The 16,323-nt window shown below is 50.2% G+C and overlaps 1 protein-coding gene across 6 annotated transcripts in view; it reads left to right on the top strand.

Moving 5' to 3' along the window:
* The window catches only part of NFE2L1 (NFE2 like bZIP transcription factor 1), a 592,815-nt gene that overhangs the window by 2,668 nt on the left and 573,824 nt on the right, over positions 1–16,323 (top strand). For 3 of the 6 annotated variants that reach the window (XM_052658017.1, XM_052658018.1, XM_052658016.1), the window contains 4 exons: positions 4,616–4,831; positions 5,249–5,338; positions 5,562–5,720; positions 6,551–9,616. In XM_052658017.1, coding sequence (XP_052513977.1) covers positions 4,616–4,831; positions 5,249–5,338; positions 5,562–5,720; positions 6,551–7,900 — 1,815 coding nt within the window. In that variant the 3' untranslated portion in view covers positions 7,901–9,616. Of the gene's footprint in view, positions 1–4,615; positions 4,832–5,248; positions 5,339–5,561; positions 5,721–6,550; positions 9,617–16,323 lie in introns of those variants that run through there. The other 3 variants (XR_008201027.1, XM_052658019.1, XM_052658020.1) reach the window with 3 other exon arrangements.

Genomic DNA, 16,323 nt, shown 5'->3' with positions numbered 1-16,323 from the left:
CTGGTGCTGAAGGAGTATGGTTGTTGTACTAAGCCCTGTAAAGAACCAGAGCGGTTCCAAGGAGTCTCAGGCATTGTTCTTGGTTAGGAATGGGCTGGGTTGTCTGACTAGAATCGACCCACCTCTAAATGTACTGTCAGGGCAGTGGGAGGTTCCTAGAACATGCCTGTGTGTTTACTGCTTGGATTTCAACATGAGGCCTGGGGTGGGGGAGGGAGTCATGTTGTGATGGGCTTTGATGCGCTGTATATCTGTTGCTAAGACACAGATATTTTGTGGACTGTTGCCTTGTACCTCCCCCCACATCAAAACACACATACATATCCTAAAGTTCTCCTCCTTTGTGGTCAGGCGTGTTGTTGTTGTAAGGTCCTGATAAGTCGGCTCTCCTGGGCCTGAGCCAGGGGGTAGATTTAGATAGTTATTCTTGGCCGGGAGAGGGCCAGGCTCCCATTCTTTGCTAAAGGCCTATTGCAGGGAGTAGGGACGGGAGGGCTGGAAGCTAGAAGAGAAACTGCATTCTGCTGCTGAAGTCAGCTTGCTTTGAACTGTCAGAGATCTGAATTCCTGACGAGTGGCTGACATTCTGTTCGGGAAAGAAGGTGATGCAGTTGCCTTTAAGAGTGTTAAATGGCTTCTGCTGCCCCTGCTCCACCAGTGTGATAAGATGGCTTTGAACTCTGCTTTTGACCCTGTCTTGCCATGCAGTCTTAAGGAGCTTGGGAAAGGTCTGCTTTGCTTGCCTGGCTGTTAGGGAAAGAGGGATTGTACTGGGCTGGGTTTTCCAGGGCTGAGTCTTGAAGCAAGGGTGCATGGGGGGAGTGTTTGGGAAGAAGAGGGTATGGAGATACGTTGAAACTTTTACAGAAGCTGTAGAACTTGGCTTTCTCTACCAATCAGACCAGGTTTTGCCTCCCACCCTCCCTTCAAGTCTGTTCCTGAGTTCAGTTTTCTGAATGTTAGTGATTGTCAAATCATGTAGTGACTGTCAAATCATGTGGCTTCCTCTGGGCCCATGGTCCTCAACTGGGGATGATTTTGTGGTATCAGGGGACATGTGGCAGTGTGTAGAAACAGATTTGGTTGTCACAACTGGAAAAGGTGTAATTGGGATCTAGTTGGGAGAGGCATGGGATACTGCTGAATTTCCTAAAAAGCATAGGACAGCCCCTAAATAACAGATTGACCTGGCCCCAAACGTCCATGGTGGCAGGGTTGCTCTGTGCTTAGCTGGCTCATACTAGCTCTGCTTTGAGGGAGACAAGAGTTATCTGAGCCAGGGGGCCATGAGCGCTGCTTGCCTTGCAGTGCCTCTCTGCTGAGATTCTTACAGTGCCACCTCTCTTCTGCTTTCTCTGTTCTTTTCCTTCAAATGGGCTCCAGTCTGGCACAGTGGTCTAAAGAAGTGTGCCTCCCAGCCTCCTCTTCCATCCCCCCACCCCATGATAGCTCCTCAAGGGTTGAGTATAACTGGGCTTGGGAACTCTGCTCCTGGAAACCCTGCAGGCGTAGCTTCATTCCTCTTCCTACTGGAAGCTCTCCTGGGATTTCTTGGCCTTCGTGAAGTTCATTCTTTGCCTGACCCCAGGCCTTCACCGTTCCCTTTGGAGGTTGAGGATGGGTCAGCATTAGGGGCCCAGGCTGGGTATGGGGGAAGGGAGGATTATTGTGTCTAGAACAACATTTCCTCAGCAACTCAGGGATAAAAATACCCAGGTCCAGAGCATGTGACAGGCACTGCTGGAGCTGGTATTATCCCCGGGGTGGCAGCACACTCCTGCTGCCAGGCCTGTTCGATGGACAGCTATAGCCCAGGCCCTTGTCAGGGATAGGATTCCCCTCGAGGTTGGCACTCTGCCTAGAGCGGGGGGTGGCCTGTGTACAGCTCTTAGCAGGCGAGGAGGAGCAGTCTGTGACCGTGGAGAACATACTGTCCCTGACCTGACCTTAGGTGCAAGGGGAGCAGCAGTGAGGATGGGAGCCAGAATTGTGACCCTGATTCTGCCAGGGTCTTATTTTCTGGTTTAGAGATGTGAGCTGGGGCTCAGGCAGAGAATGCTGTTGAAAACAGCTGGGGTTAAGGGTGGGGGGTGAGGGGGCAGGGGATGTTTTTGTGTCCAGGACTTTGCAGAGCACCCTTCATGCTGGCCTTCAGGCTCCTGTCTGCCTCTTGCCTAGGCCTGCCTAGCACCATGACATCCCTGCCTGTGTGTGTGGATGGCTTCCCCCTTCCTCTCATCTGGCCTGCTCTGGGGTGACAAAACCCCTGGTTCCCAGTGGATCTGGACGCACTGGGTTCCTGCCCAGCCTAGCTTTGATCCTTGGGCTTGAGGACGACTGGCCACAGCCCTACAGAGGAATGGGAAAACTCCTTCCACTTCCAGGGAAGAACTTAGATTCCCAGGGAAGCTGCAGGAGGAGTGTCTGTCCAGTCCTGAGTGGGCTGGGTAAGCAGGATGCGACAGGAGGGAGAGTGGCACCCCTTCCCCCCAGGGCTCTCTCACTGCGCCACCCAGGCTGGCTGACTGGGCTGGGTGGGGCTGCCCGCCCCTGGGTGCGTCTCCTTGAGGAGACGGAGGCGGCCCAGGGATGGGCTGGTTCCTTGCGGCAGCTTCTCCAGCTGCCCTGGTGCAGAGATTGGCTCCCGGCTGCAGCTAGGTAACAGGCGGTGGGAGGGGATTGGCTCCTTCCGCATCTCCAGCGGAGACTTGGGGGAGGAGATTGGCTCTCGTCGCAGCCTAGGTAACGACAGTGGGAGGGGATTGGCTCTTTCCGCAGCCCAGCTGCTGACCTGGGGGAGGGGATTGGCTCTCTGCAGCCTCAGCAGTGACCTGCGGGGTGGGAGGGGGAGGGGATTGGCTCCTTGCTGCAGCCTAGGTAACAAGTTTGGGGGGCATGGGAAGGGGGAGAAAGGGAGGAGCGGGAGGATAGGCCCAGGAGGGAGCTTGCTATCCTCTGCAGCTTGAGCACGGAGCATGGGGTGGGAGTCCCATCTCACTGCAGCCTCTGCGGTGAGCTCAGGGTGGGGGCTGCCAGGCGCCTGAGTGGAACTGGGGTTGTGAGGTGGGAGGGGGCTGCTTCAGGATGGAGAAAGGGGGCTGGGCTGGGCCGCCCAGGCAGCAGCACGGGCGGGGCACCCTTCTTGGGCCCCTCGGAGCTAGCAAGGGGCCACCTTTCCAGCCTGGTTTGCTCCTTGAGAGCCAAGAGCTCCTTGGAGCCCCCTGTCCGGCTTCCCGGCACCAGCTGCCCTGGGGCTCATCTCGCAGACCATGACCCGCCTGGACCGCAGCTCTCACAGTGGTGGGGGCCATGCCAAAGGGAGCCGGCCCCTTAACTCTTTGGTGGCTGGTCACCGGGTGGCCCAGCCCCCCTCTGCTCCTGGGTCCAGGGCTTCTGTTCAGGTTGGTGTGTGTGGGGAGACTGGGGGTGGGGGAGACACCTGGGAGGTCTTAGAGTTACGGTGGGAAAGAAATGTCTGGTCAGAGCTAGGGAGGTGGGTCTAAGCTCTAAACTAAGGATAATGTTTTATGGAAAGTATCTGCCTTTTAACATCTGAGTGGAAGGCAACAATTCAGGGTTTCTTCAGCCACATGCATGTATAGGAAATCCAAATGTCTCTTATTTATTGGGGTTGTGTGCTGGTATGCTGGGTGGCAATGGGGGTGGCAGTTGGAGCAGGAACTGATCGGGAGGCGCCAGGGTAGAGTGGGAGGGAGGCATTTTGGTGCCCAAGGCGGCAGTTGTGGCTGGGCGGTGATGGGGGCTGTGTCCTTGAGTGGGTTGACTGATGGCAGTCAGTGAGTCCTGGGGTGTGGTAAGGGAGTGAGCACTGGTGTGAGGGGACACTGTGGGGCTGGCCTTGGCAGGGGTGGGGTGCCCAGTGAGGATCATCTGGCTGCCTGAGGCTCTCCGGGGATTGAGGCGGCTTGCTGGGATCAGCTGAGAGTGGGCATTCTAGCAGGGATGGATCTTGAGGTGAGCCTGGGCTAAGAGTTGTGGGTGTTCATCCGTACTCCTGCCTCAGCCAGGGAAAAGGGGAATGGCTGTAGGAAGGGCTGGCGGTAGCCTGTGGTTGTCATTGGTTGCATCAGGTGGTTGCAAATGCAGGGATTTTCCTCTCCAGCCCACCCCACCCCTTTATGCAAATACAATGGCACCATAGGCTGATGCAAGCCTGGCCACTGCGAAGCGATTCTGCTTCACAGTTCACCCTTGGTTGCCATGGCCATCTTTCTACAAACCAAGTTTAAGGGATTCCCATTCCCAAAATGAGAGGTGTCTTCTGCTTCGCCTCCTTCTTAAGTTGTGGTGAGATTGCCCTGCCTTTTGGCCTGGCTGTGTTTCTGGTCCAGATGCTAAGTGCACAGGCTAGTTTGGTGATAGTCATGCTAGAGGTTTTTGCTAGCTCTCTTTTTGTTTTGGAGGGTGGTGTCTGGAAATAGATGAATGAATCCTTGCTGGTACGGAGGGGACAGCAGAAGAAGCTGGCAGGTGTAGATTGGGAGCGACCCCACCCAGGAGTAGTTGGGGTGATGCTTGGAGGGACTTCTGAGGGGCAGGACAGGGAGGGGCCCCAGGACCCCAGAGCTAAAGTCAATGGTGCTCTATCTTTCAGGACATAGATCTGATTGACATCCTTTGGCGACAGGATATTGACCTGGGGGCTGGGCGTGAGATTTTTGACTACAGTCATCGCCAGAAGGAGCAGGATGTGGATAAGGAACTGCGAGATGGAGCAGAGCAAGAGGACACATGGCCAGGCGAGGGTGCAGAAGCTCTGGCTCGAAACCTGCTAGTGGATGGAGAGACCGGGGAGAGCTTCCCTGCACAGGTACTCCCACCTCTGCCTACTTCTAGAAACTTCTCTCTAGAGAAGGCAGTGTGTGTCTGTGGGATGGGCCTGAATGTGTACCTTGGGTTGGGATCTCTAAGTCACAGCGGTGGCTGAGGAAGTGGGAGTGGAAGAGCCGAAGCAGCAGTGGAGGGGCCGCACCTCACAAAGAAGAGCACAGGGAGGCAGAGCACCTAGTGGCTGTCTGCTGGCATCAGAGCCCTCCCGCTCACGCTCTCCTCCCCTGGAGTTTGGGACTTGTGGCCAGCCGACAGCCTGGGGACGTAGGGAGAGTGTAGCCCTATGACCACACAAGGCCTCCTTCCAGCTTTCCCTTGGAAAGGCTGGGGAAGGGGCTTTGGCCCACAGGCAGCCAAGGCCTGGGTCAGTCAGACTTAACAGTTGCTGTTGCCACAGGTGCCTGGTGGGGAGGACCAGACAGCCCTGTCCTTGGAAGAGTGCCTTAGGCTGCTGGAGGCCACCTGCCCCTTTGGGGAGAATGCTGAGGTGAGCAGGACTCTAGGGAGAGCCCACTGAGCCAGCAGGGTAGCCTGCACATGGTGTGTCTCTGTGGCTGCCTGAGGGGCCAGCTTTTGGTGTTGGCCCTATCCTGGCTGCTGGGGGTGAATGCAGAGGAAGGAAGATACAGAGCCTCAGGCGGTAGTCTCTGGGAGGAAGCAGAAGGTGGTCTTTCCTCCTCCCTTGTTAAACCTTCTGTGTTTTGCCCTAGTTTCCGGCAGACATTTCCAGCATAACAGAAGCAGTGCCTAGTGAGAGTGAGCCCCCAGGTCTTCAGAACAACCTTTTGTCTCCTCTGCTGACTGGGACAGAGTCGCCATTTGATTTGGAACAGCAGTGGCAAGATCTCATGTCCATCATGGAAATGCAGGTAGGATTATCAGAACCAGGCACAAACCTGTCGGACTTTGTGTGGAGTATCTTCGTTTTCAGTTGCTTTTCCTCTTCGGGGTAAAGAAAGAGTAACACCTTTCTGATTGATAAGAAAAGTGGGGATACTGAGGTGTAACTGTCCAGGTGTCTCATTGGGGCAGCAGTGGGTGGATTCAGGATTGGGGTTTGGGAAAAGCAGCCCTGGGACTGAGGCTTCTAAAGCAGGCCTGCCTCCTAGGTGCACCTTCCTTTCCTTCAGGCAGGTAATCACTTGGCTAGGTGTTTCCTAGATTGAGCATTAAAGCAGGCTGACATTCCTGCAGTCCTTTGCAGCCATTGTCAGGTCACTTGGCCCTCACATCATCTTGCTGGCCCTTTTATTATTTAAAGGTGAGGACACTGAACTCAAAAGAGAGGCTGAGTGAAATGCTTCTGGTCTTCCAGCAAGTGGTGCAGCTAGGCTGTCTCACTGCAGGCCCAGGTGTTCTCGTCACTGTGCTGATTTTGCAGTGTTAGGAGCTTTTTTCCTCTCCCGTCATGATGGGGGAGTCTGACCAGAGGTGACCGGGAGCCCATCAGTCCTGCCTTGGGGGGAGTTCACAGGGAGGAACCCATCTCTGCCAGGCATGGTAGATCAAGTGGGGCTGGGAGCTGGGGCTGGGAGCTGAGGCTGCTCCAAGCCCCACTTGATGGGCTCTGGTTTCCCATCTCTTGCATTTATACCCAGGCGGCCATGCCTGTGTTGGGTGCCTGCTAGTGTGAGCCCCCAGCCACACCAGGGGAGGGAATCTGCGCAGAGTGAATGGTGACGCTCGTCTCTCCTCCCAGGCCATGGAAGTGAACACATCAACAAGTGAAATCCTGTATGATGCCCCTCCAGGAGACCCACTGAGCACCAACTACAGCCTTGCCCCCAACACTCCCATCAATCAGAATGTCAGCCTGCATCAGGCATCCCTGGGGGGCTGCAGCCAGGACTTCTCACTCTTCAGCCCGGAGGTGGAGAGCCTGCCTGTGGCCAGCAGTTCCACGCTGCTCCCGCTGGTCCCCAGCAATTCCACCAGCCTCAACTCCACCTTTGGTTCCACCAACCTGGCGGGGCTCTTCTTTCCGCCACAGCTCAATGGCACGGCCAACGACACAGCCGGCCCTGAGCTGCCTGATCCGCTGGGGGGTCTGTTAGATGAAGCCATGCTGGATGAAATCAGCCTGATGGACCTGGCCATAGAAGAAGGCTTTAACCCAGTGCAGGCCTCCCAGCTCGAAGAAGAATTCGATTCTGACTCAGGCCTCTCCTTGGACTCCAGCCATAGCCCTTCCTCCCTGAGCAGCTCTGAAGGTAGTTCCTCTTCCTCCTCCTCCTCGTCCTCCTCTTCCTCCTCGTCTGCTTCTTCCTCAGCCTCTTCCTCCTTTTCTGAGGAAGGTGCCGTGGGCTATAGCTCTGACTCTGAGACCTTGGATCTGGAAGAGGCTGAGGGCGCTGTGGGCTACCAGCCTGAGTATTCCAAGTTCTGCCGCATGAGCTACCAGGACCCGTCTCAGCTCTCCTGCCTGCCCTACTTGGAGCACGTTGGGCACAACCACACGTACAACATGGCGCCCAGTGCCCTCGACTCTGCTGACCTGCCGCCCCCCAGCGCTCTCAAGAAGGGCAGCAAGGAGAAGCAGGCCGACTTCCTGGACAAGCAGATGAGCCGGGATGAGCATCGAGCCCGAGCCATGAAGATCCCGTTTACCAACGACAAGATCATCAACCTGCCTGTGGAGGAGTTCAACGAGCTGCTGTCCAAGTACCAGCTGAGCGAGGCCCAGCTGAGCCTCATCCGTGACATCCGGCGCCGCGGCAAGAACAAGATGGCGGCGCAGAACTGCCGCAAGCGCAAGCTGGACACCATCTTGAACCTGGAGCGGGACGTGGAGGACCTGCGGCGTGATAAAGCTCGGCTGCTGCGGGAGAAGGTGGAGTTCCTCCGGTCCCTGCGGCAGATGAAGCAGAAGGTCCAGAGCCTGTACCAGGAGGTGTTTGGGCGGCTGCGGGATGAGAACGGGCGGCCCTACTCGCCCAGTCAGTACGCGCTCCAGTACGCCGGGGACGGCAGCGTCCTCCTCATCCCCCGCACCCTGGCCGACCAGCAGGCCCGGCGGCAGGAGAGGAAGCCGAAGGACCGGAGAAAGTGAGCCTGGGGAGGAAGGGGGTTGACGCTCACCGAGATGGGAACTGGAGAAGGGCTGGGCCTGGACCTGGACCTACAGCGGGGACTTTAATGCCTTCTTATCCAATAGATCTTCTCAGAGGGGATGACTGCGGGTCAGTGGACAGGAAGAGGCAGGCGCTGTCTGGTTCAGCTTCCCCCGCTGAGGGGGTGGAAGTGGCCAGACCGCCTGGGTGGACAGGGCCCTCACCCCTGCCCCTTTCCTTCAGGGGAAGGGTGGTGCTGGCATTGCTGGACGCCGGCAGATGGGAAGGAAGGGACTTGCGAGAGGAGGGGAGGTAGTAGAAAGTCAGTCTCATTTCCGGGAAGGAAGGAAGGGGAAGAAAAATCAAAGCGGGAAGAAAATCAAAGGGCAGGTTAAATTGGCTCTGGCCAGGATTCCAGGCATCAGGTTTTAGGGGAGACGAGATCATTTGGTGTGAGTAAACCCCACTTCACCCCAGGGGAGGGGTGGAACACGGAGTGGGTTCTGGGAGGGGCTTCTGAACTCTCCTGCCCCTGCACTTTGGCATCCCTGAAGGGGAGCTCTTGGATGATGTTTTCTGTGAGGTTTCGGTCATGGGGGAGCCACTGGGACCCGACACTGACTTGAAGAGTTAGGATGAAACAAACGGTAGACAGGCAAGGGTCAGGCCCTGTGTTGCAGCAGCCCCAGCCAAGCATGCCACTCAGCTGCCCTGCCATCCGCCTTCCTCTGTGCCCAGTCACCCCTGAGCCAAGGCTCCCACATCTCCACCAGAGCCTGCATGTGAATGCTGTTCTCTTCCTGCCCGCGTGCCCCTGCCCCTCAGCGGCTGCCTGGAGTTCTTCTGCAGCTGGGGTGCTGGGCCTGCAGCCTCCTGGGAGCTGCTCTGAGGCAGGGGGTGATGTGGAGAAGCCAGGCAGTATTCAGCACAACACTGGGGAGTGACCCTTCCCTCAGGCCTCCCCCACCAACTGGGCTTGTCACTGGAAAGAAAAAAAATACGAAACCCAGCAACGACGACAAAAACTAGTCCTTTTAGAGTTTCTTGCGCTTTGATTTTTTTTTTTTAGGGTTTGAGCCCTGTTTCACTTATAGGGTCTAGAATGCTTGTGTTGAGTAAAAAGGAGATACCCCAATATTCAAAGCTGCTAAATGTTCTCTTTGCCATAAAGACTCCGTGTAATCGTGTGAACACTTGGGATTTTTCTCCTCTGTCCCGAGGTCTCTGTCTGCTTTCTTTTTGGGTTTCTTTCTAGGAGAATGAGGAGTGCATGTAAGAGGGGCTGAGGGTACCCCTTCCCCAAGGCTGTTGGCCACAGGCAGCTTCTCCATACCCCGGTTTAGCAAGGGCTTCTGGCGGACTGCCTGGGGGAGGCAGAGAGGGGAGCGCCAAGGTGACCAGGTGGTTCCTGGACCCGTGTCTTTGCTGCCTACTGCCGTCCCCACCTCTGCCTGGGTCTAGAGCATGGTCTGCCCCAGACTGACAGGAATGAGTTCAAGTGGGGGAAGCACTGATTCTCTTCCCCACTTGGAGGGGGAGGCATTCTAACTGAGCAGTAGGGATAGAAGGCATGAGTCTGGGAAGTGCTTTTATAAATTATTTCCTTGTAGATTTATTTTTAATTTATCTCTGTGACCTGCCAGGGAGAGGAGAGAGAGAGAGAAAGAAAGATGCTGTGAGCACATGACAAAATAAAATGAATGATTCATTCTCAAGTGCAATTTTTCCCTATTTTGAATTTAAACTGAGTGTAAAGGAAATAGGCCCCAAGAGGAGAGCACTGACCACTGTGGCTAAGGCAAAGCTCTTATGGGAAGGTGGGTGAAGAGGGGGGGAGGTTGACAACTCAGTCTTAAATACTGCATTAAATCTTCCAAAAATGAGTTTATTACCTTTTTGTAGGGCTTGCCAGCTGAATCCTTTCAGAGGAAGAATTCAGTGTCCTTTGGCCTTGTTCTCATAGGGCTGGGCGGGTTTCGTCACGCGGCCCAGCTCCTTACCTGTCCCCCTTGCAGCAACTCCAGTTCTAACACAGACCATGCTGTTACTTCTCGGGTGGTCCCACCTGCCAGCTGGAGCACAGTCAGTGACGACAGTGAGGATGGAAACCTGAGGGATGGACGGACCGGCGCATGCCAGGCCCTTCATTGGAACAGCAGGGCCCCAGAACTAGAGAAACAGACAATTTGACCCCAGGGTTTAAGGCATTTGAAATCCTTTCCAGCTGAGGTGACCAGAATCTTCTCCCTCAAAAAACCAAAAGTGTATGAAGTGGTGAATGCTTTAAGGTACCAGATGGTTGTTAGGACTGCCTCATGCCCATCTATGGTAGGTACTTTACAAATGCCCAAGTAATGAATGGGCCACTTGGCAGAATCTGTGAGATTACCAGACAAGGTTTTGGGCTGGAGGCTGTGTTCTCTATTATGAAACCTGTGATCTGGAACTCCCCATGTACCACTGTGTGACCTGGTTCCGTGATGCTACAAGAGTTTATTCTGTGGGGTGGAATAGAATTCTAGGAATAAGGCTGAGCTCTTAATTTGTTTCAATTTACAATGGCTTCCCACCCCCTCCTCCCCCAACCCTAGTTGGAAGGGGTTGGTTGGTCCTACCAAGTAAGAGCTGTTTCCTAAGGCAAAAAGAGAAGGCAGCAAGGATGAAATGGTTAGAGAGCATCACCGACTCAGTGGACATGAATCATGAATTTGAGCAAACGGAGAGGATAGGGAAGCCTGGCGTGCTATAGTCCATGGGGTTGCAAAGAGTTGGACACAATTTAGCGACTGAACAACAAAACTTGACTGTAAACCAAATAAAACATTTTAAAGGGAAAAAAGTCTAAAAATTAAGTTGGAAAAACTGCTGATAAAAATATATAGAGAACTGTGACAAGTAAAATTCAGAGTAATGTCTTTGTATTCCTTCTAGATACATGTATACATATTTTTGTTTAGTACACAATTAGGCTTTAACTTTAGTTTTGCAACTTTTTAAACTTTTTTTTTTTTTTTTTTTTTAGCTTTTAAGAGAAAAATGCCTTACCTCCCCTTTGCTAGTGTTGCTTCTGGTCTGAGAAAGTATGTTTTGGTCACCCCCTTCCCTCATGGCCCCTTATGGAGAGATGTACAGCTGTGTCTGGGAGCTTGCTGATTAGCTGGGGCTTTGAGCCAAGTTGGTCAGCACTACTGTGGGGCTGACCTCTTTTTGCTGTTGGCAGGTGGAGTGGGTGTTCCAGCTTCAAGGCTTTTTCTGGCAGGAAGAAGATATGAGAACTCAAGTAAGGCCTGTGAAAGGTGTTGCACCTCAGTCAGGAAGTGACACAAGGTCCTAGAGTTCACAGGGAGATGAGTAGGCCTCAGGACCAAACTTCCGGGTGTCTTTTTGGGTAGGGGTCAAAAGCTTGCTTTGTCTTGAGTTTAGTTCTAGGCGTCATTCAAACTGATTTTCCCACGCATCTTTAATTATGTAAGGCAGTGGAAGTAAATCCTTTCTTTTTTTTTCCAGGCTTTGTGGGGTCTTAGTTCCTCAATGGGTGATCCAACACTTACCCCCTGCATGGAGTCTTAATTGCTGGACCGCCAGGAAAGTCCCAGATCCATTGTTTCAGTCTCTGCCCCGCATAAGGTCTTACTACTGAAACCAAGGCTATTTCAGTATCAATAAAATAGATCTTCAATAAAAATAGAAAAAAAAACCCACACAGAACCGAGGGGAAAAATAGAAATCTAGAGACATGCTCCAGTGTCAAGACCTGGCCTTCATAGCTGACTCCTTGCTTGTCCTGGGGAAAGCTGAACAATTAAAAACAGCCGTTGAATGAGGAGGTACTTACCATGGAGTCCTCTTAGGCAGCCTTCATCCCTGCTTTTACCACCCACAGCTACAGCAGACCTGCTCTTCAGGTCTGTTTGGGAAGTAGCTGGGAAACCAAGTGCCTTGTAGAAAAGTGTCTCCACCACCCTATTTTAACTCATCCCGTAGGGACTGACCTAGAGCAACAGCTTCAGAAGCTCAGACTAAATACTAGTTCTAGGGCATTGACGCTATGCAGGTACTGAAAGGGGTACCAGGTTGGGATCTGCCTTCCTGGAAGTCATTTTCACAACCCAGTGTATGCTCTAGCAAAATCCGTGTGTTTGATTACTGATTATGATGAGTGGTTAAGCCTTTTTTTCCTATCCCTGATCAATCTGGGAAGTGAAAGGGACTCAGACCTTCAACTTGTCACTTTGTCAGTGTACCAAGCACCCTTCTTTCACTTCCACTTCTCACACACAGGTGTCCTTCTTTCCTCTAGTTCTGAACCTTTCAGTAGAGAATGAGCATGTGGGGACTGAGGGGATAATGTGAAACTTAATGCGTGGTTTGAGTTCCAGTCCTTATTAGATCTAGGACTTTGAAAGTTCATGTCTGCCTGAAGTAGTGGAGAAACATAAATCTAGTGTACAAGTTGCCGCCAGTGGAGTGAGAATATGGGCCCTTGCTGAAGAGGTGTATTTTCACAATCAGTAGGATAGAAACCCTTGTCTTCCTTTTTGAGTGTGCAGACATACTGTCTTAAAGCTGGTTCTTTTCCAGTCTAACTGTATAATGGAGTAGGCTACATGGTATTTGTTACTAATTCCAGTTGCTGTTTCAACCAAGGAAATAAAATCTAGTTCATCTGGAGAGAGGGAGAAAAGACCCAAGTGTTGGGGCTCTGCCTTTTAAACAAATTTAATGAGGCTAATTCAGTTGTCTCAACAAGCCTTCCAATCTTCAGCTAGGGGCTGAAGCAGTAACTGAAACTATAGGCCCATGTCCCAGAGCCAGGCCCCAAAGTAGCCCAGCCTGATCTGTGGCTATGCAAAACAGTAAACAGGGCAGGACTGGTCAAAGTCAACTAGGATTTTAAAATCCTCATGCCAACACAAACTATGCAAACCAACAAGGTCAGAATGCAGACTCAGACCTGTTGGTGAATTAACACTAGCTATTTATTAAGAAAAACTAGTCAGAATATATTGTAAACTTGAATGTTTTAGCCTTGCCTCAGAGTTCTGCCACCTAACTGGCCTAAGCCAAAAAAAAAAAAAAGAAAAAAGCCTTAGAAACATTCCTTGCTCTACTTTCTTCAAGCAGGACCAACTATGCTTTTTATCCCAGAAGGATGTTTTTTTTTTCTTCCAGATTTCATTTGCTTTCAATACCCATCAGTTTACTCAAAAGGAGGCTCTAGCCCAAGTCGATTAAAAGTCAAACAGATGAGAGAGAAAACAACTCTGAACTCTTTGGCTAGGGAATCACTAACTTTTAGAGAAAACCTTGCTGGACAGTCATACCAAGGTGATGTGCAGATCAGAGACTGATGGTTGTCTAAGGATCTTAAGCTCCTATATCAAACTTCTTACCACACACCAGAACATCAGGATGCTAAAAGAAAAGGTGAAGGAAGCCAAGACTTCCTTTTACTTAGTAAGCTGAATGCTGGCCTGGTAGTGGTATTTGTATTTCAATCAAATTCTAGTGGCGGGAAAACACTGAGCCTAGACTTAGTTCATTCCTATCAGTTCTGAGTTTTAAATGAGAACATCTTTATGAGAAGGCTGACTTGCATGCATATCAGGTTAATATGACTTGATCAGATACGTTTGATCTCCAACGGCCCAGCTCCATACATAGTTCAGGATTTGGAGCCATTGCAGAAATTTGGATTTCAGAGTTCCACCAAATTATTTTGATGTAGCAATTTCTTCTAGCATTCCCCCTTTCTCTAAGAGGAAAATATACCTTATAATACAGATTCCCAGTGTCACAGACCATAAACTGTAAATGTGTTGTGTACATATGGTCAATGCTAACTAGCCAAGGGTAAAAATCAGTTGCACTCCAGTCTGAATGAGTTCTGGAATATAAGATTACTTCTGAAAATAAGTACTTAAAAACTCAGCTATTAAAAATTATTTGTAATTGGTAGTCAAAACTTTCAAATACCATTGGAAAGCAGAAAGAGTGTTTTTGTATTTATTAACTTGAAACTAAAGGCAGTAAAGGAGCAAGGTATTTTCTCTTGACTGGCTTTGCCAGTGTCAGACAATGATTCTGTCATCAAATTAGTTAGCTCTTGTTCTTCTGTAATGGTAACTAGGGCAACAACTTAATATTATCTCCTTGACTCTTGGGCTAGAGGTCTATGATGATGTAGTTTTGTCAAAGGCATCCAACATGTTTTTGCACATCTGAAGACATGCTCTACGAATACTTTCTGAAAGGAGACTTAAGATTTGTTGTGTCTATGTCTTATTTTTTCCCTAACACTTTTGCATGCATTTGTGGCTTCAACAATCACTTGAGAAGAATTTATCCTTCATTCTTGAGTCTAGAAATGTGTGGTAATTGGCTTTTAAAGATAACAAAATTGTGTTCCTTCACTTCAGTTTTCATTGCATGCATTATCAATTCCAGTGTCTTCCCTGGGAAAGAATATGGTTTCTTTTTTAAAATACTTATTTTTGTCTATGCCGAGTCTTGGTTGCTGTGCCCCGGCTTTCTCTAGTTGCTGTGCGTGGACTTCTCATTGTGATAGCTTCTCTTGTTGCAGAGGACAGGCTCCAGAGTGCACAGGCTCAGCAGTGTGGGGAATGCGCTTAAATGCCCCATGGCATGTAGGATGTTCTTGGACCAGGGATAGAACCTGTGTCCCCTTCATTTCAGGAGGATTCTTAACCAGTGGACCACCAGTGAAGTCCTACAGTTTATTTGGAACAAATGCTTTTAACTATTGAGTAGAGCTGAATTGATCTCAGTGGAAATCCTATTTCCCCTTTTGTAACTGACAAGAATCCAGTCCTGGACTTGCCTGGTGGTGCAGTGGATGATCCAGAAGATTCCACATGCCACGGAGTAACTTAAGCCTGTGCACTACAAGTTCTGAGCCCATGTTCTAATAAAGCCAGCACACCCCAACTACTGAGTCTGCATGCTACAGCTACTGAAGCCTGTGCACCTAGAGCCTGTGCTCTCAACAAGAGCAGCCCCCAGCAACGAGAAGCCAGTGTGCTGCCAAGAGCAGTCCCCGCTTGCCCCAGCTAGAGAAAGCCCACATAGAGCAACAAAAGGCCCAGCGCAGCCAAAAAAAAGAATCTAGTTCTGTTTGGGCTCTAGAATTATAGGCAGCAAATGATGTTAAGAAAATGGATGACATTTTAATTCACTGATCAATCACAGGACCAATACCTGAAAAGTCCGGAGAAGTTGGCTTTAGCTAAGGTCATACAAATTTATGATAACGTTAGTCAGGATCTAAAGCTAACCCCCAAATCTGTGTTTCCAAACGTTATCAGTTTGGAACGGCTACCAGGTCTCAGACTGCTAAACATATTTTGAGCAGTATGAAGACAGAATGACGTGACAATCTCTATAAAAATTGTAAATGCTCAGTAAATACTAAATTATGGTGAGACCACTCAAAAGACTCACACCAGGTACCAGATTTTCAAGCCTATAGTATTGAAAAACCATTCAAGTGTGCAGGTTGTTCCCAAAGAGGATCAATCTATAAAATAATAAAAGGCAAGGAGAGTTTCTAGCAAGACAAGACAAAAATCAAGGATTATAAATCTATATAGTTTTATTAAGACAAAAAACTGACAGTGTTGATATGAAGTTTACATTTAAACAAAAGTTTTCACAAAAACCTAACACACACCTAAAAATTACAATGGAGTTCTAGATGCAGATCAAGACGATGTCAACAACGGATGGATCTCATGACTCAAGACAGCGTTTTGGATTTTAGTTAATTCTTAGGATTAAAAAACTTGTTTTGTTTTAAAGTGAACCACTGCCCCAGTATGAAAATTTATCTTCTCCTGAGACCAGGGCTTTTGAAATTATTCAACTCTTGAACTTGTGCTGTCAGTGACTGAACCCTGCCACCAATGGTTTCAAAGTTCAAAAAACAGGCTCCAAGAGTTTTCCACCCTATGAGCACCGGCCCTTGTCTTTCCCTACTCACTTACCTCCTATACCTCTCTGCCCTTCCCTAAATACTTCACCAGTGGCTTGGATGGACAAGCTGATATTTGTAACTTCACAATAGGAAAAGAAAGGGTCTTCTTGTCAGTTTCATGAGTAGCACCTCTAAGACAGAATGATCTGCCTGTGTATACACTCCAATAAGACTTTTCCTCCTCAACCAGTTTCCATCTCCCAAATGGCAGCTTTGGTAGCTTTTTATTCCTTGGTTGGGAACAGCATTAAGCTCAGGCAGGGGAATACCTTGGCTTCTAAGTTTCAGGCATTCACAGCTTTTAAACAGTCTCTCACAGTCCTCATTTAGGTTGCCAATGACATTTTTTGAAAGGATACAATATTCTGGACACTGAACCCAATCATCATTAGTTGTTCTTTCCTTTGTTTCACTGTTTCCCCAAATTTT

Source organism: Budorcas taxicolor, chromosome 19 (genome assembly GCF_023091745.1).
Source record: "Budorcas taxicolor isolate Tak-1 chromosome 19, Takin1.1, whole genome shotgun sequence".
Classification (NCBI taxonomy): Eukaryota; Metazoa; Chordata; class Mammalia; order Artiodactyla; family Bovidae; genus Budorcas; species Budorcas taxicolor.
This window is presented reverse-complemented; position numbering and strand designations above follow the sequence as displayed.